General features: G+C 41.9%; 1 protein-coding gene across 3 annotated transcripts; it reads right to left on the bottom strand.

Annotated features, from left to right (window-relative positions):
* On the bottom strand, positions 1 to 13,781 carry dis3l2 (DIS3 like 3'-5' exoribonuclease 2). Of its 3 annotated transcripts, none has more exons than XM_071542913.1 (21): positions 13,705 to 13,781; positions 12,289 to 13,090; positions 12,014 to 12,141; positions 11,594 to 11,647; positions 11,221 to 11,322; positions 10,952 to 11,135; positions 10,609 to 10,688; positions 10,189 to 10,418; positions 9,804 to 9,977; positions 9,070 to 9,149; positions 8,824 to 8,936; positions 8,391 to 8,498; positions 7,759 to 7,992; positions 6,250 to 6,329; positions 5,871 to 6,054; positions 5,358 to 5,444; positions 4,996 to 5,143; positions 4,483 to 4,613; positions 3,768 to 3,872; positions 3,205 to 3,309; positions 1 to 2,998 (listed from the first exon to the last, which is right to left on the bottom strand). In XM_071542913.1, the coding sequence occupies exons 2-21, from the start codon at positions 13,052 to 13,054 to the stop codon at positions 2,888 to 2,890; spliced, it is 3,204 nt and encodes a 1,067-aa protein (XP_071399014.1). In that variant the 5' UTR covers positions 13,055 to 13,090; positions 13,705 to 13,781; the 3' UTR covers positions 1 to 2,887. The 3 variants fall into 3 exon arrangements, with proteins under 3 accessions (XP_071399014.1, XP_071399015.1, XP_071399016.1); XM_071542914.1 differs by having other exon boundaries at positions 12,289 to 13,079; positions 13,705 to 13,780; XM_071542915.1 differs by having other exon boundaries at positions 12,289 to 13,079; positions 13,710 to 13,720.
* Positions 13,782 to 18,286: the final 4,505 nt, after the last annotated feature.

Raw genomic sequence — 18,286 nt, 5'->3', positions numbered from 1 at the left:
GCAGCGGTGCAGTTTAATTAATTTGATGCAGTCACATTCAGAAGAAATCACTCACAAACGCCCTTATGGACCTCATGTATCTATTTATTAATCTAGTGACGAGTATTGCCTTGTATGTTGGTACTGCACAGAACAGATGCTTTCATTACTGAACCAAATCAAAGTTACATGTGACAACAATTCAAACCTTTCAAAAGGCCTACAGAAGTTACACTTCAACCCTTAAAGCTACAGTTTTCTTTTGATTTTTAAGTAAATCAACTAAATGTACATTCATACAGATTTTAAGTTATTTTTTAGGAATTTTAGATCCAAACCTCAGTCAAGGTACAGTTGCTTTGTTCCAGTGTTTACAAACAATTAAAACAAACTATTTGCCATTTTAAAATACATTTAAAACTCATGATTAGCTGTTATGTACTGTCAGTCCGTATTAAGTCTTCAGTCCAATAAATGAAAACTTTAAACTAGTAGTTGTTCAACAGGGGGCACCATACTGCTATTAATAATGAGCCTTTAATTTGGTCAAAAAAAAGGAAAAAAAAAGATAAAAAGGAGGATTTTGTTTGAATATATAACAAAAGAAAAATGTTTTAATTGTGCGGAGGCAGCGGCTTATCCTTTTTGAATTGGATGGAAACTACATGGCACTGGTTGTGAGCAAAAGAAATAAAAATGAGTCTCAGGATGAAACAAAGAAAGGCACACTACTCCATTTAAGGAAAATCTCATTTTAACGTGTAGCCACGCCATGTGCTGCACTGAAAACTGTGTGTTCATTAGATTAACTGAAGATCAGATTCACAATGAGTTAATTCTGACCAGGCCCACAATGAGTTTGGGTTGCACAGAACAAGCCTGAGCTTAAAGCGCCAAAGAAAGAAAAATGAGAGAGAGGCTCAGCATTGATTTCACTGTGCGTGCCTCTGATAGAAGCCGGTTGTTGGTTGAACAGTTTAACAGAGACATAAAACAAAGCAATCAAAATCAGCTCAAGTCAACATAAAATGCACAAATTTCTCAAGGCCACTCACAATTTGCAGCAGCATTACAAGTCACATTCAAGTCATTCCCATAGCTTGTGTTAAAACAATGACAGAGTTAATCCATTATTTCACTTTGGCCTCACTTGCACACTAGACATACATCTTAGTCTGCAACCAAAAAATAATGTCAGATTCCCCTTCACAGAATTTAAATTAAATAAAAAGTCCTATGTGACTTTCTGTACAACTATGACAGCACTATAAAACACTATAAATACCTGAATACAGAGGCAATAAAAATAGTCATGACAGATGTGGTAGCTGTTATGTTTTTTGTTTCTATGCAACAGGTACTATATCCGTCAACTAGGAGAGCTATGTAATATGGATTTGATATAGTGAAAGCTTTGAAGCTTGCCACTACTGCTACATTTTGACAGCTTGAGACATGTAATTACACTCGAGCAAAAACAACCAGTTAATAAAAATATTCAAATAAAGTCTTAATTTTAACTACCGCTCCAGGTTTCTTGAACCTAGACTGAGCTTACTATCTGTTTTAACGACACCTTCTAGATTCTTCCAGTTTTGTATAATTCAGAATCTAACAACAATACTGCAGCGGACCCAGATTACTAACCAGGGCCTGTGTTATAATAGAAGTAGATTTGCTTATCAACAAAACACAGATTTCCTAGACCATCGTGAGGACAAATATGAAAGGAAAAAATCATCATTCCTATTCTAAGATGCTTTATAAATACTAAACTGACAACTAGGGATGGCACTGAAAAGTGGACAAACTGAGCCCTTGACTAGCAGAGCCACTAAGGTCAGTGGTTCTTAACCATGTGTCACCGAGGCCAAAGAGTATAAAACCTGTATTCTTTTTGGCCGATGGCACATGGCACCGTAGTTGACTAATTGTCGACTAGGTGTGTCTCCAGGTCAGGATGGAGGGAATCTGTGTTTGTAATGCCTTGAACACTGACGCATCTTTGACTGTGGTGAAAAAATTTATCTGGAGATTGTTTTTAAATCAAGTATTTTTCTTTCAGAGACAGTAGTATTGTATTAATTTTGTTCATATTTCAGCATAAGGCTCAATAACAACAGGATCTGCACAAACTGTGGACAGTTGATGGCTCTTAAGGCTCTGATGCAAATTAGAAGTTCTGAATAATCTGCTCTGTATAATTTGACTGGATGAGATGTGCCTGCTGTCTGTTCTGTCAACATACGGTTGTACAGTGCTAGAAATCATGTTCATAAGCAACAGAAATATCATAGCCACCATGGCCAGGCAACGTCTGGTCAACTACTTGCCCTGACACGTCAAAACAATAAAAATCAGTAGCTGTGCAACCTGAGGCTCTCCCCAGTCTAGAATCAGGAAACCAATCCTTACTGTTAAACTGAAAATAGTTCAAGCTATAAGTGTCACACATCAAACTGTGTATATCTATTATATCACATCAAAAAAGGACTTCCTTACGCCATTCATCGCACGGTGTTGGTACTTTCACAGTCAGATCAGGACCAACATACTACTTGAAATCCATATTGAATTACTTTTCTGTGATTGAATGACCTTTCCTCGGAATTGAACCTACCAAAAAACGCCAAACAAAGTCGGCCCATCAGAGAGTTCATGGAGGCTCAAACACTGAAACTTAATGTGGGAATTTCAAGTGCAGTTTGACTCTGGCCCGATCACAGTGATTCAGCCTGGCTAAGATCCCTTGATCATCCAACCATCAGTCAACTAAACTAACATATCAGTTATAATAATCAATTAAAAAGAACGTGCAATTCCACAAGAGTATGTAAAAGCAGACTTGTACAGTACAGTGCTCTATTTTGTTTTGTGTGATCTAGTGTTTGTGTGATGTGTGGCACATTTAAAGTGCGTCTGATCCGTTCTCATCAGGCCTCTTGAGCACTGCGCTGTATTTCATGGGCGCACCGTCTGCTCTGAGCTGCACCTCCACCAAGGTGAAGACTGAAATTACCTGTAGAGAAAATAAGAAATTTAATAGCATTATGCAACGCTAGTTTCAGCCAAGCAATCTGATGTGCTCACTTTTGTTACAGTTCCTTTAATAATATTATAACCAAACGTAGAACAAGGTCAATGTTTTATTTTAATACTCCTACTGGTGCACCATACCATAACAGAAGCATTTCTCCTATGTGTGCCAATAGCTGTGCTTCTCACCTGCTGCACTGGGGCTTTCTGTGGCTCCTCTGGTGACCAGACCAGAGTCAGCTCTCCCTTCTTCCCCACCTTGTGATGGTGGAACGTATCCAGGCCCGCCAGAGACTGATGGAGGAGACAAATAAACAGATGGGTTCAGACTGTGTTGTATTGTGTTGTCTCAATTTCACTCTGGTCTGGAATACGCTCTGACCCCATGTTTTTTTTTTTTTTTGTGCACACAGGCCTGAGCCGGTCTGTGATGATGTACGGCACAACAAAACAGCCAACAGATGGCGGAAAAGAGCTTTTTAGATCATAAGAGGCAATGTAAAGGGCACTGCACACCAGCTGGACGCTGTGTTATATTGCATTTAAAATTAAAGGCAAATAATATTATCCTCGTGTCATCATTCTGAAACATTATCTAAAACAAATCAAAAAAACATCTTTACGATAAATAAAATATCTATAATACAAATGTATTCACAAATGTATACAATCAAGACAAAGAAATGAAAGAAATCATTACAAACACAAGACACTGAAAATGTTCCCTGTAGTTGAAGTGTAATGCAGCTCACCTTGCAATAGATGCGTTTCTGAACCCCGTAGCGGAGGACCAGCACATCAAAGGACTGATCCAGCACCCCCATCACCATGGCCTCAGAGTCCAGAGGACCGCACTCCTATGGTGCACATGACAAGACGACAGGTCAACCACCCAGGAAGAATATCGCAGCTCTGGATACTGACAATAAGGCTGTGGGCTGACATCAAGGGCCTGGTTTCAACGTGGTCTTAATTTACATTTTAGGAATCTAGCTGAATTTCTTATACAGAGCAATTCCCAATGGGTACAGTAGGAGAATAAGTTGCAATTCCAAGATCACCAAGAGTCAGAGCCATAGTGCCCTGATAATATTCCTCTGACCGCAGAATTATGTGAGAAGTGCTAGGAATAGAATTATAATAGGAGCTATGGAGAGAGGGAGAAGGGATTTTCTAAGAGGAATTAAGAGTGAGAAGAGGCAAAAAAAAAATACTGTTGAAATACTGTAAAAAATGTAAATGCAGCCAAACTGTTTCATTCTGATGAAAGGCTACAGCCTTTATATAAACAGATGAATCAAGTTGTGTTTTATTCTATTGTTTGATAAAAAAATAACCATTTTGTTAAAATCATGGCCACAATAATAAATAACAAGAAGAAAAAACCCTTGCATACTACTTCAACAGTGAATGTGTGTTGTTTTTCGGTCCCACCACTGAACAGTATGTTGTGATGTGGTTACCTACCTTCACAAACACTCCGAAGAACAGCTCAGAGCTGAGCTCCTGGACTCTCTTGGAGGCGGTCTTCTTGTCATTACAGTGCGATGCCTGCTTGTGGACTTCCTCTCCCTTCAGCTCTAGACGAGGGCCGCAACCTGCATGCAAATATTCAGTAGACAGATAAGCACACAGCGAGTAACACTAAAAAATGATAATAATATAATGGACACAAACATATACACACTGACTCAGCACACACAGAAGGAGCAGAAAGCAAGTGAAAACAATATCAAAGACAACGGGACAAACAATACTTCAACTCAGTGTGAGATCTGAGGCTGCTTTGTGTTTTACTGCATTGCTATTCTACAATATCATCCAGAAATATCCAGCAATACAATTGAAGCACTGTTCAAAACAAACAAAACATTGTGTCTTTTGTTCAAGTGTGTGTGAGAGAGAGCAAGAGAGAGAGGGAGAGAGAGAGAGAGAGAGGACAGAAGAATGTGGAGCGCCTGCTGTGGAGAAGCTACCCACCCAGTGAAGAAGCCAGCAGCCGGTGTACGACGACGTCTGCGTAGCGTCTGATGGGCGATGTGAAGTGTGTGTAGAAAGGAACGTTGAGGGCATAGTGCTTAAACAGGTGCTCCTCCTTCAGTACACCTGTACAGAAGTACACTGCCATCTGGAAATACCAATAACACAGGTTGAATATAAAAGAAACGGATCATATATACCATTACCATTACATAAGGGTGAATGTTATTCTTTCAAATAGTGGATGTCTTATTTTGAAATAATTTTCATCACAAGTGGTTAAGTTAACATGGAAATAAAACATGTGTATTTCATGTAAGCTTGATATATGGACATAAACATCTAGCAAAGGCAGCTCTCACCTGCATGGGTCTGGAGCACATGTGAGTGAGGACCTCCTTCCTGGCACTGGAATACTCATCATCCCCAAGGGTGGTGTGGAGACTCCTCTGGAAAAGTAGAGATTTCAATTGATATGAAAACATTAGTCTTTTATATAAACTCCTAAGAGTGTTTCTTATAGATTTTCATTGAGCCTATTAATTGTAATCAGTCTGTTATTTGTGATCTGGGGAGAAGAGTCCTCATATTTTGTGATATTCCTGGGAGAGGGAAATACGCACATACAACATCATAGGAGTCGCACTTTATACTAGTTCTCAACCTGTCTGGTCCACAGGCACACACAAAAAAATACACTACTGTTCTGAAGTGCCACACAATCCCTTGTATGATCATGCCAACAAACATGAGCCAACAAACATCAGGAGCTCCTGAACCTGGCTCAAACTGCGACTGACTACAGAACGAGAAGCATTTCCTAGTTGTTCCTGACAGTTTGGACACTGGGCTACATTTGCATTAGGAGTACCAACATGCAAGGCTCCTGCAGAGGTGAAGTCGACGTTGAGGCCCATCTGGTCGCAAAACTCCTGCAGCTCGTCCACCATCTTGGTCTGGGGTGGAGGGTGGCGTCGGAGCAGGGCCTGCTCAGGGAAGGAGCGGTAGATATGGTGGGCTGTGGCCATGTTAGCCAGCAGCATGAACTCCTCCACCAACCTAGAAGACAGGTTTATGGATGGACGGATGGAGAGGAAAGGGGATTAAGAACATAGGAGGACTGAAGTAAAAGCACTCTGGATTGATTCAAAAAGACAAGTTATAGATCTGTCAAGTCAATTTGATTCCCATTTTGGAAGAGGAGTCGAGGAGATGCAGACACAGAGATGCATCCGAGGAGAGCCTGTCACTCACTTGTTGCTGTCTCTGTACTGGTAAACATAGCAGCCTTGGGGCATCATGGTCTCTTTGTCCAGGGTGAAAGATAGTTTCAACTGAAACAGAAACAGAGAGTATGCTTAGGAAAGAATGGCAGCAAGGTCACTGATGTAATAATGTGTACTGGATAGAGTGGATAGAGAAATCTGGGCAGAGAAAATGAATTAGTAATGCTCTCCCTCCTCTCTCAGCGACTATCATCGAGGTTCCTTAAAGGATAAGGCTGGTGTTTTTTAATGCATTGCTTACCGTCAACAAATCCTATGAAAATAACAAAATCAGCAATGATTTTGTTTTGCCAACAAGTCTCGTCCATGTAGCCGGTGCCCAATGAAGCCATGTCCCAGCAGCCATAGAACTCCATTGTATTAAAAAAACTGTTAAAAACACATCAAAGAGCCATGCTGTTGCTCTAGGCAGCATATTTCATCATCGCGATGCACCGGGCCAGCCGACTTTTTCCTCAAACCGGGGAAATCCTTTGCGATCTCAGGAAAGTAGTTCTGTAGCACCGAAAATAGTCCCTGGCGTAATGACGAATTGTTCCCATTTGAATTTGATTTGGTAATAACTACAACAGCCTGACTTTTCGTGGTAACAGTTAGCGATTTTTAAAATTGAAACTAGGTCTTTGTGAGCTGTATTTCAAGGTTTTTAGCTTACAATTGGAGCCAATGACTTCCGGGTTGATGGCTAAAAACGGTACGTGGGAAGTCAGAAAGTAATGGGAGTAGAGCAAACGCATTGTTGATTTTGTTATTGTCATAGGATTTGTTGACGGTAAGCAGTGCATTAAAAAACACCAGCCTTATCCTTTAAGCAAGGCGCTTAACCCCCAGTTGCTCAAGTGGAGCTGCTCAGTGGCCCACAGTAGAAGACTGTGGCTGCACCAGGCAGCTGCCAGATGTGAGTATGTGTTACTTTATGAATGTGAAGTAGGTTGGTGCTGGGAAAGAGTATGCATCTTCCACAGCATTATCCTTGCCTGGAGAAACTTAAAAAAAATAAGAAAAGACTGAAAAGATTGTATTTGCCTCCTGTGATCATTGTGATTTATTTTCTCTTCCAAAAGTAAATCTCAGTTTCTTGCCAGATTTGAGAAAATACAAAACACTGACACTAGGGTGTTCTGATGGCTTAGCAGGCCATGGTTTCTACAGTACACATTTCCCATCTCAACATTAACATACTTTTTCCAGATCAAATTTCTTGACAATCATTGTGAAATAATGTCGATAGTGACTGGGCAAGATGACTAGGCCTTATCACTCTATAGCTGACTTTTTGTACATTTTCCAAACTTTTCAAGATCTACAAATTATCAATTCATTTTCCATACTTTCCGGACTTGAGTTGGATGCATGCATGCTACCCTCTCTCTCTCTCTCACCACAACATCTGTCCTGTCACTCTCCAATCTCAGAAACAAAACAAAATGGGACAAATGGCACAATAAAAGTAAAAAACCAGGCAACTAGGACTAACCTGGTCTAGTCTGAGGGCTCCTCCTTCGAAGCGTTGAGCTCGGAGGTTCTTGGCGATGGTGTGCAGGTTGAGCACAGCCTGGTGGATCTCGTCGATAGGGTGCTCCGGGGCCATGGGTGGCAACTCCTCGGCAGAGAACATCTTCTCCGGGGCCTCGATCATGCTCTGTGCGTGGTCATAACTCAACTTCACACAGGAGCGGATCACTGAGCGGCCGAACCACTCACTCAGGATCTGAGGGATAGGGATAGGCAATTGGAAATGGCACCAAAGACACAAATCAAGATGAGGAAAATACAGAAATATTTGTTTTTTTCCCCCCACAGCCCACTGTCACTCTAGGACCGTGAGCATCAGGAGGCAAATTCAGGAGAAATCAGTCAGCTGTCAGACCGTTCACTGCTCTTTACCTGTGAGCTATCAATTTTCATCACAGTTCATCACTTGTGCATTTCTCAAAAATCATGTCTGTTGTTTATTGAACAGTATCTAGTTCATAAAAGGAAGCAGATACTACTTATATTAATATGGCTGATCTTTTCAGCTGGTATCTATAGCTTGCAAAACCATGAAAGTGCTGTGGAACTGTGCAGAACTTGCTTTATAATAATTAACCTTATACATCGGCATACCTTCCCCTGAGGTGAGATTTTCCAGATGACAGAGAAGGTGAGTCTGTCAGTGAGAGGGTTCAGACTGCACAGCTCCTCACACAGCAGCCTGGGCAACATGGGGATCACCTGAGGGTGACAAAGCATACTCTTGTTGAGTGCTCACAAAAGAAATTGCAGTATAATGGCTAATAAGCTATAACAGAGAAATTAACAGTTGGCCTGACAGACTGGCAAATGATCACAGACTGCTGCTGGACCTGCGCATATCAACAAACTACCACAACAACAACAAAGAAAGAAAGAAAAGCAATAATTCAAACAAATGGAACTGAAATGTTATTAGACTGAATTTTAAAGCCATATAAATCAAATGAAAGCTGGACAGTTTAGCTAGCAGTTTTAGATATAACAAGCACATATTGAGAAGAATAAAATACCAGGCAGCACTCACCTTTTGCACCATATATACACTGGTGGCTCTTTGGCTGGCAATGGCGTCCAGAGCGTTGCCCTCCTCCACAAAATAACTCACGTCAGCAATGTGGACTCCCACCTCAAAATTACCTGTGTTAAAAATATACTATGAAGATGGTCTACACCCCCTTCCTTAAAAACCAAAAAACACTTGAGCCTTCATTACAGCAAGTCTCTATAATGAGAAATCATCATCACACATCACAGTTAGGCAGCAGCTTACCGTCTGGGAGTGGTTTACAAGACAAGGCATCATCCAAATCTCTGGCTGTAGCAGGGTCGATAGTGAAGATACACTCCTTCCTAGAGACGATACAATGAGCAGCGCTTTGTGAGTAATATGACTAGGTGATCCACTTATTTGCAGCCATGTCTTTAAACTATTCTGATGTTGGCTGCTAAGACGCAATGCTGTTGCTACAATTTTAAATCCAGCCATTATGGCCAGTTGACAAAAACGTTTGTTTCAAGATCCGGTGTATAATAATCCTCTTTATGGATAAAATATGTACAAGTGCTAATCCTAATTCAACAACCCCTTAGGCATTTGAGTAGTTCTGGAAGAAAGCACTGCCACTAGTAAGGGTCTATACAGCTCATATTACTATATGTTCCCACCCAAAGAACAGAACCTGAGCTCTATCAGAAAGAAGATAGAGGGATTAGATAAAAACTATATATACACTACCAGTCAAAAGTTTAGACACACCTGTACTATGTTTTTCATTATCTTAACGCCATTCTGATCCAAAGGCTTATGATTACATACGTGAAATGTGTTTCTTAGACAAACATAAATAGTGAAGTTGATGCCTATGCCTCTGCATAATTCCATTTGTTTGGAAATAGTTTAGATGTATTTACTATTATTCTAAAATGTGGAAAATAGCAAAAAATAAGAAAAATGTGAGTCCAAACATTTGACTGATAGTGTATATATAAGCCTAACAGTCTGACCTCAGGTCTCTCCTCCTGCACATCTCCTCAGGGGGGATGGTCCAGGGCAGGTTCTTGGGTAGGCAGTCCAGCACCTCGTCGGGGAACTCAGCGAAATCTACATCGTATTCTGTCAGGATGCCCTCCGTCTCCGGCTCGATTTCCCCGGCTTGGCCCAGCGTCTTAGCAAGTCGACTGGAGGAAACACGTAAAGATGAGTTGGAAAGAAGGCTGTCAAACCAGAGTGCACTGACTAAAAACACTAACTGCTCCTTGGTGAATTCAACATCACTTCCAGTTGTAGGGTTTGTCTATATGGCCCTCGGTTTTTATTCCCAAGTGGCTCAATGTACTGGGATACTGTTGAAAAAGTTCCCTGCAGCATGCCTCTGGATATAATACCCACCCTTCTGCGAAGTTGCTGTCGACTGGCCAGCTGGTGATGCGAGAGATGAACAAGGTGTTGGTGTAGTCGCCTGGGCGGGAAATAAAGTCAGCGGGACAGTCGGGCAGCGGAATGTTAATCCGTGGCACCCGGTGGTCCATAGGGGAGAACATGGCGAAGGGCTTGTCTGGGAGGAACTTGAGGAAGCCGGTCACAGCTCTCGAGTGTTTACGCTCAACAATGTACACCACCTAGAAGACGGAGGTGGAGGAGGGGGGAAGGACAGCATGACTTATATTGAGTCAGCAGTGCAACTTCAATCGTTTCGGATCATTTCAGTAACATTAGGGCGGTTATTTTAATCAAGGAAATTGTGAGGGAAGCAAGGGAAGAGAGGAAGAAAAAAATGAGGGAATTAACAGAGAAAGAAAGGAGGCTCACTTTAGCAGTCCTTTGGAGTATTTCCCCATTGGATCGTGGGGTTGAGGCATCTTCCAGAGGTCCTCTCATTTCCCCCTTCTCTGAAGTATAGAAAGATGAGAGGAAAAGAAAGACTTATTAGTCCAAAACAGACAAAAAACTGTCAAATGTCAAGCTTACTGAATATGACCACCTACCAGCAATATCATTTTTATCTGATGCACCAATTACTTTATTAACTGTGACTGTTAAAACTGTTTCCCACTGTTTTGACATGACAATAAAGTTGAATTGTAGGTTTGACTAACATCCTACGATTGCTGTCATGACTTCCCCATCACAAGTTGTTGGATTAATACAATACCTGTGGCACTGAGGGTGATATTCTTAACTCTGCTGACGAGCTCATCCTGGTCGCTATACTGGTCTTCCACAATAACATCAGGGCTGGGAGGCCGCTCTTTTTTCTTCTGTGCCGTTTGAGCCTTTTTCCCTGTCTGGTGCTCCGACTCACTGGCGCCCTCACAGTCAGTGTCCGACCTCACAACCTGAACAGAGACAAACATGAATCTGTAGAACCTGTTTGAATAATATAATCGGACTATAATAATCAGACTGGTTAGTGTAGTTCACCTTCCACTGCTCCCGAGGGAGGACTTGCACCACCACCACGTCCCCATTCAGCGCTCTGTTGCGAGCTACGATCCCATCCAGGAATATATCCCGCATGCCATCCTGTGGAGATACAAGTGAGCACTTGTCTTTCACCTGTCTTTAAATGTTGATGTAAATTGCATCACTCTGCCCGTACTCCCAAGTTCCCTATTCCTTTCAAGACGGATATTTGTGCATTGGCTCATACAGTGAAGTTACTTGCAAAGTCAAATTCATAATATGGAAATACAACAGGTTAGCTGTGAGGTGCTTTTACAGAACCCAATGGAGAGCTAAATGCATCAACACAAACGGTGTGGAATTTGTTTGAAAATGAGCTACAATAACTTACAGGAGCTGGGATGAAAGCCTCATGGTACTTCTTGGGGTTGATTCTTATTGCCCCCTAGAGAGAAAATAAGCAGAAATTAGATATGTAGTTTATGGCTTACTGTACCCTCAACTGCTTCATGAACAATAAAAATGTATGTGCCAGGGTGTGGGGGCCAGTTTAGGAACTTGAACTTATTACTTCTACTGTGTGGCATAACAAATATATTGTATTTGTATGTAGTTTCTCATCTGTAGACCCCAATTACAAATTATACTTTGAATGCAATTATTATTCAGTACTACAGTACTACTGATAACTAAAAGCTACAATTGCTGTAAGAAGCCTACAGCCCCATGCTTTCACCACTTTGTAAATTCATCCATATTTGTGAATCTTGCTGCAGTTTCAGGAATAGTAGTTCTTGGTCTGTAATGTCACCTGAATGAGTTCTGCTCTTTTTAGGCCATGGGAAACGTCCTCAGAGGTCATGTAGGCTTCAAAGACTTGCTTCTTCGCTCCTCTGCCTCCTTTGTTCTTACTTTTGTCAGCAGAATTGGCACTTGAAGCTGAAGAATAAAAAAAGATTTCACTCAGTGACCCAACTCACAATTCATCAAATGAACAAAAACACAATATCATAGCAAATTACATTTATGTGCAATCTGTGTACATCCACAGAGAATGGACCTCTAAAAAACTAACCTACAGTTTACCTTGAGGCTGCTGCAAGTTTTTGGCTTTACCATGAGGGGACTTAGGCCTTGACATCTCAGCGTCAACCCCAGAACTTATTGCCCCATCTCTGCTTTTCTCCTCCTCGTGGTTCTTTGGCAGATTCTTTTTCTTTGACTTCTTCATCTTCTCTTGTTCCTGTCCACTTGAACTGATTTTCCTTGGGGACTGGGGAGCTCGGAGACATGAGGCAGCTTCCTTTGAGGCATGGTCTCTGCTGGGGTCTTTGTTTTTCTTCTGCTGCTTCTGGTGTTGTTTGGAGTCTTTGAACGAGCTGAGCTCCTCCCCGGACTCGATGTCTCCATCTTGACTGGTGGCGGTGTCCCTCCTCTGTCCCCGTCGCTGCTTGTCAGACACACCCTGCCTCCTGTCACAGTCCTGCTGCGCACCGCGACTATTGAGCTTCTCCATGTACAACGACAGTGAACTCTCCTCTCCTTTAGTTTTCATGGAAGAAGGGGAGAAGTCGCTTGAATCAGAGAAATCAACAAACGCCTGGTCCCGTTTTCGCTGTGGTATGTCCAGTCTGTCACTGTGGGCCCTGGGGAATGTGCTCGGCCCATTTTCTTCCCCCTGAAACGACGACTCCTTTGCATACTGTTCTAGGTACACCCTGAACTTGCTGCTGTGGTGCTGGCTAAGAAGCCTGGCATAAGCATCTTTCTGAGGAGGAGTGCTTGAGTGATTCTGGCCGCGCTTCGCCTCTCGGTTACGGTTAGCCCTGTTGGACTGTCGAGGAGAATCCATATGGCAATCCTTGAAGATGCTGTGTCTGAGAAGATACTAACATTTATTTGTGGTTTCAATGATGTGTGACTCAACACAGAAACATTCATGTATGACTCAACACACAAAACATTCAAACCCGCTTAACTGTCAGTTAAACAAGACCACTTACTATTCAGATCACTCTTTAACGTAACTTAATAGTGTTTATAATAGGCAGAGGAGACACAGTTAGACGTCATCTAACTGTTAATTCACAGAAGATGAAAACTACTTAATACTTAACGTAACGTTAGCTAACTAGCTACTGAGTAGCTTGTTGAATCACATCGTCAGCTAACGTTAGCTTAGCTGTATTATTCAACACACTGCCAGCGCTAGGATACAAGACTTAACGCTAACCAAAGCATTGTTACATTTTTTCGGCTGACGATTACAACAGAACAACAGGGACCAAACAGTAACAACTGCCAACTCCATATCGTCATCGGTTTAACTAATCCTGGCAGCTAGCGGTGGCTAACTAGCAATGACGTTAGCTCACTAGTTTCCAATGGGTGGTTTTACGTTCACTTGTATGTCCGACAGTCGGTGTTGAACAAACGGTTATGGAAAATCAAGCAATTACATATTCATATACCATGTCAGACTCAAAATTTTACACACATTACCTTACTCTAAGGTGTAATCTCTTTCAATGCAACGATGCTAAAAACTTTCACTTCCTCTGAATTGCGTAGTTACGTGTGTTGGCCACTAGACGGCACAAAGCCACACTATTTAAATAATGCTACATTTCAGTGCTGTCGGAAATTTTGGAATTGCGAATAGCGCACATGAACGGCCCAACAAAGCAGCACTATGAGAGTATGGAAAAAACTGTTGGGTAAAAGTGACGTATAAAACAACCTTTGGCCACTAATGAATTAAAAGAGGTAAGCCACAGTTTTTCCTCTTCATTCTGCTACTACAGCACAAAGTAGTTGTGTGTAGATGATTTCTAAATAAGACAGCATCCATAAACATCCGCCGACTTTCACTTTGAACTCGGCATTAGGTGCTTACAAGGAACACTTGAAGGCAGCATAATCAATCTATTGTCTACATACTGAGAGATTGACGTTGTCCATGATGATCTCTGAAACTGCGCATTGCTATATGATCAGAATGGGAGTCTCACCATTGAACAGACATTGAACAGACCCTCACTGGAAGGGTGAAAGGCCCACAAATACCGAATAAAGTAACCACTAGAGAGCAGCAAAGACTGAACTATTCCTCTGTTTGATTACACAGTTACTGCATGTATTGTGTATTGAACCAATGTTTTTAAGTGCTGTGTGTGCTAATTAATATGTATTTGTTTTATGTGCTTGAGGAAGATAGGAAGAGAGTAATTCAGACAAAAAGACAGACAGACATATACAGGCAGAGGTGTGTGTGTGTGTGTGTGTGTGTGTGTGTGTGTGTGTGTGTGTGTGTATTAGCACACACATATTCGCTGGAGGCTCTCTTCTCTCCTCTGACAAGCTGTGATTTCGCACCTGTCTGTTCACACTTGCATCATACAAGACGGTTCAAGAAGACAGTTGTACAAATTTCCAAGCCCACACAGACATGTGCGCATACACACACACACACACACACACACACACACAGCCCTGCCGTTGTTGGATCCCTGGGCAGGATCATGGGAAGATGACCTTCCAGAACAATGTAAAAATGCATCTAAAACATAAGTTGAAGTACATTTTCAGAACAGCAGAAATCTGGTAAGGTAAAATTAAAATAAAAAAATGAATGCCTATCACCCTTAAACCTAGCCATATAGGTTTTTGTAAGTAGGTGAAGGTTTGTGACACCTTGGTAGCACCTTGGCCTTGACCCACCTATGAAAAAATTACCCTGCCAGTTGCCTAACATATGCTGTTCATTGCCACAATACACACACATTCCTCACCACGTCAACACCATCACTCAGACTATCTGTGGAAAAACCTGGTCTCTATTTATAAGCTACCTGTGCAGCATGTTAACAGCAACATGAGTGATAAGGCTGTAATTGGATTTCAAACAGATTAATTATATGATTCCAGTAAAGTCTCACCTGCTGTTACACAATTAGACATAATAAACTGTATTAAATAAGGCTCTCGTCACCAGTTTTTATTTAGGTACTGTTAAAAAGGACAACATAAATTGAGAGATAAAGAGACACATTTCTGTTATCTTTTGGCAAGATAACAGCACACATTCACACCATTCAGCATTAATACTCTGTTACCTGAAGGCGAAATAGGTTTTGTCACCAGCATCTGTTGACACTCCATCAGTCCTTCGGCACACTTTACCCTCGGAGATGAACAGAGTTGCAGCCTTCACCCGGCCCTTTTCATCTTAATCAGGCAGCTGCAGTTGGTCTGGCAGTCAGAGAGTTGGCATTAACAGTGTGACTGATTCCAGTAATGGTGGTGGAGCAGGGGGTGGGGGGTGGTGGGGTGGGGGGTCTGCCATGGCTGTGTACACTAAAAGAGTTTTAATCATTACTTTGAACCTTGTTGTCCTTTCTCAATCTTTTTCCCTACTTAGAACCTTCATGGCCTATTTCTATTTAATTCCCTCACTGCTGCGACACTGGTTGATGTGTGACTCAGAATTCATCCTGATGCGTGGAGAAGGTTACTAAAGTTACACATAACTGATTATCTGCATAAAATAATAGTAATTTAATCCCTGGATTAGTCCAATTCAGTGATTACTTTCAGTTAATTGTGTATTATTTGTCATCGAAATGAAGGAGCTAAAAGAAATCCATGTCTTTATCATCATCATCATCATCATCATCATCATCTACCACATCATCATCATTATCTACCCCATCTTCATCATCATCATCATCATCTAACCCATCATCATCATCATCATCATCATCATCATCATCTACCCCATCATCATCATTATCTACCCCATCTTCATCATCATAATCATCATCATCATCTACCCCAGCATCATCATCATCATCATCATCTACCCCATCATCATCATCATCATCTACCCCATCATCATCATCATCATCATCATCATCATCTACCCCATCATCATCATTATCTACCCCATCTTCATCATCATCATCATCATCATCATCATCATCATCTCCCACCACCAAATGAGCTACAGTAACTAGTATAGAAGTATAGAAGATATTTCCCTCTCCTTTGCAGATCTCTGATGTTGTTGACAGCCTCCAAAATTAGCACAGAAGGATTTTGATTGAAACCAGTGTCTTTGGTGCCAGAAGCTGCTGCAGTGACAGTAAACTCCATCTTCAAATGTAAATAGCGCATAAACGCCCACAATAAATTAGTTCATTTTATATACATGTGGTGGCTCAAGACACAGAACTCAATCTAAACTTGAGTAGCCTCTGACCTTTAAGCCTTTGAAAATTCTTCTTCTCCATTAACTCAGTGTCCTCCTCATAAGATTCAAAGATCAAGGCATCAAAATATTCCATACTTGTGAGGATTAGCTATTGATGTCTTTTCCAGTGCCTTTCAAGTTAGTGTTTGATTGTAGAATTTCATTAAAAACCAATCCTCATAAGAAAAAAATGTGCATTGTACATTCTTCTGAGTGTGAACTATTGCCAGGTAGAAGGTGCAACTTCCATTGAGGGCATCCAACTTCATATTTCTCTTGTTTTATACTTCAGTTGCAACTTACTGCAGTAAAAACACTACTTCACACAGAATAAACAGTTGGAAGAAATGCCCCTTTGGCCGTAATCCTTCCTTCCCCCCCCCTCTTGCCTTCTTCTGAGGAAATCTAAAGGAACCTCTGGGAAAACACGGAGAGCGCGGGCGAGCGACCGGCTGCTCCAGCGGCCCCGACCACTGTTACGGTCGTACGGACCCGAGTTGTAAAGCATGCAGATGAAGCAGCAAACGCCTATCAAATATTCATCAGGCCACGGGAGGCTGTGCAGCTTATAAAAGAAGATGAAATGGAGGGGGCCGGAGCAGTCACTTTCCACAGTCTCTCTCCTCGCTTCTACTCCCTCTCTCTCTGCCTCGCCCCCTCCCTCTCTCTCTCTCTCTCTCTCTCTCTCTCTTCCTCCCCCTCATGCTCTCCCCCCCGCCCTCTTTAACAGGGCCTGGAGGGCTTCTTAGTCATTTAAGCCAACACAGAAATTGAATGAAAGTATTCGTATTGATTTACAAGTACCTGCCTGTCAATATTATGCTTTCTCACTTGTGCAAGTCCGTCACTGTCTCTTACTTGTGTATGTTGTTTTCCTCTCTGCCTATAGCCACATGTCCAAATGTTTGTCTCCCTTCTGTATTAGGGATGGGACGATATGCTTATCTCACAATATGATTTGATTCAAATTATGTTTATTTCTGAGACACAAATCTTTATAGCAATAGCATTGGCTTGCTAGAATGTAAATTACAAAGTGCAGATAATATAATTTGGATGGAGAGCTTGTGAAATTGTTATAAGCCTCATGCCCCATGATACATATTGTCACATTTTTGTATTGCGATATATTGAATTTCGATATATTGTCTCATCCCTATTCTGTATGTATCTTCCTCTGTCTTTTTGACTATTTGCTCACTACCTATCATCAAATGACTGGTCTATGTGTCCATGATGTCTACCTATCTGCCTATTAGGGTTAGGGTTAGGGTTAGGGTAAGAGTCTACAGTACATACAGGCATGTAGGCTCATACACACACACACTTACACATATGAATGCATACACACACGTACAAGGACACATCTTCATATAGGCATCCCCAAACAGATAGGAAAGTCCCTTCACTCATAGTTTATATACACAAATGGACATGTCTCTCTCTCTCCCTCTCCCTCTTCCTCTCCCTCTCCCTCTCCCTCTCCCTCTCCCTCTCCCTCTCCCTCTCTCTCTCTTGCCAATCCATGAGGCTGATTCTGTGTAGGTTGATCAGTGTGTGTGTGTGTGTGTGTTGGTGTAGATGCTGCATGGTCTGGCTGGCTGGCTGGCTTTACTGCTCGCTGGCTGCAGCGAGGCATCGCGGGCAGCGTGGGGAGATCTCTGCGGTCGTCACCTTCCATCGCCATGGCAACGGCCTGTCAGTCACCCCGGGCGAGCTGCGTTCTGCAACACCCATTTACCGTCTGGAACTGACTCCTGATGAGGCCCGGAGAATGTCAAAGCAGAGACAAAGACAGGGACACACACACACACACACACACACACACACACA

This window comes from Centroberyx affinis, unplaced genomic scaffold (assembly GCF_046629955.1).
Source record: "Centroberyx affinis isolate AG114_WGS23_722 - 3 ecotype Tasmania unplaced genomic scaffold, CSIRO-AGI_Caff_v1 ptg004204l_1, whole genome shotgun sequence".
NCBI lineage: Eukaryota > Metazoa > Chordata > Actinopteri > Beryciformes > Berycidae > Centroberyx > Centroberyx affinis.
Note: the sequence above shows the minus strand (reverse complement) of the source record. Positions and strands in the feature narration are given on the sequence as shown.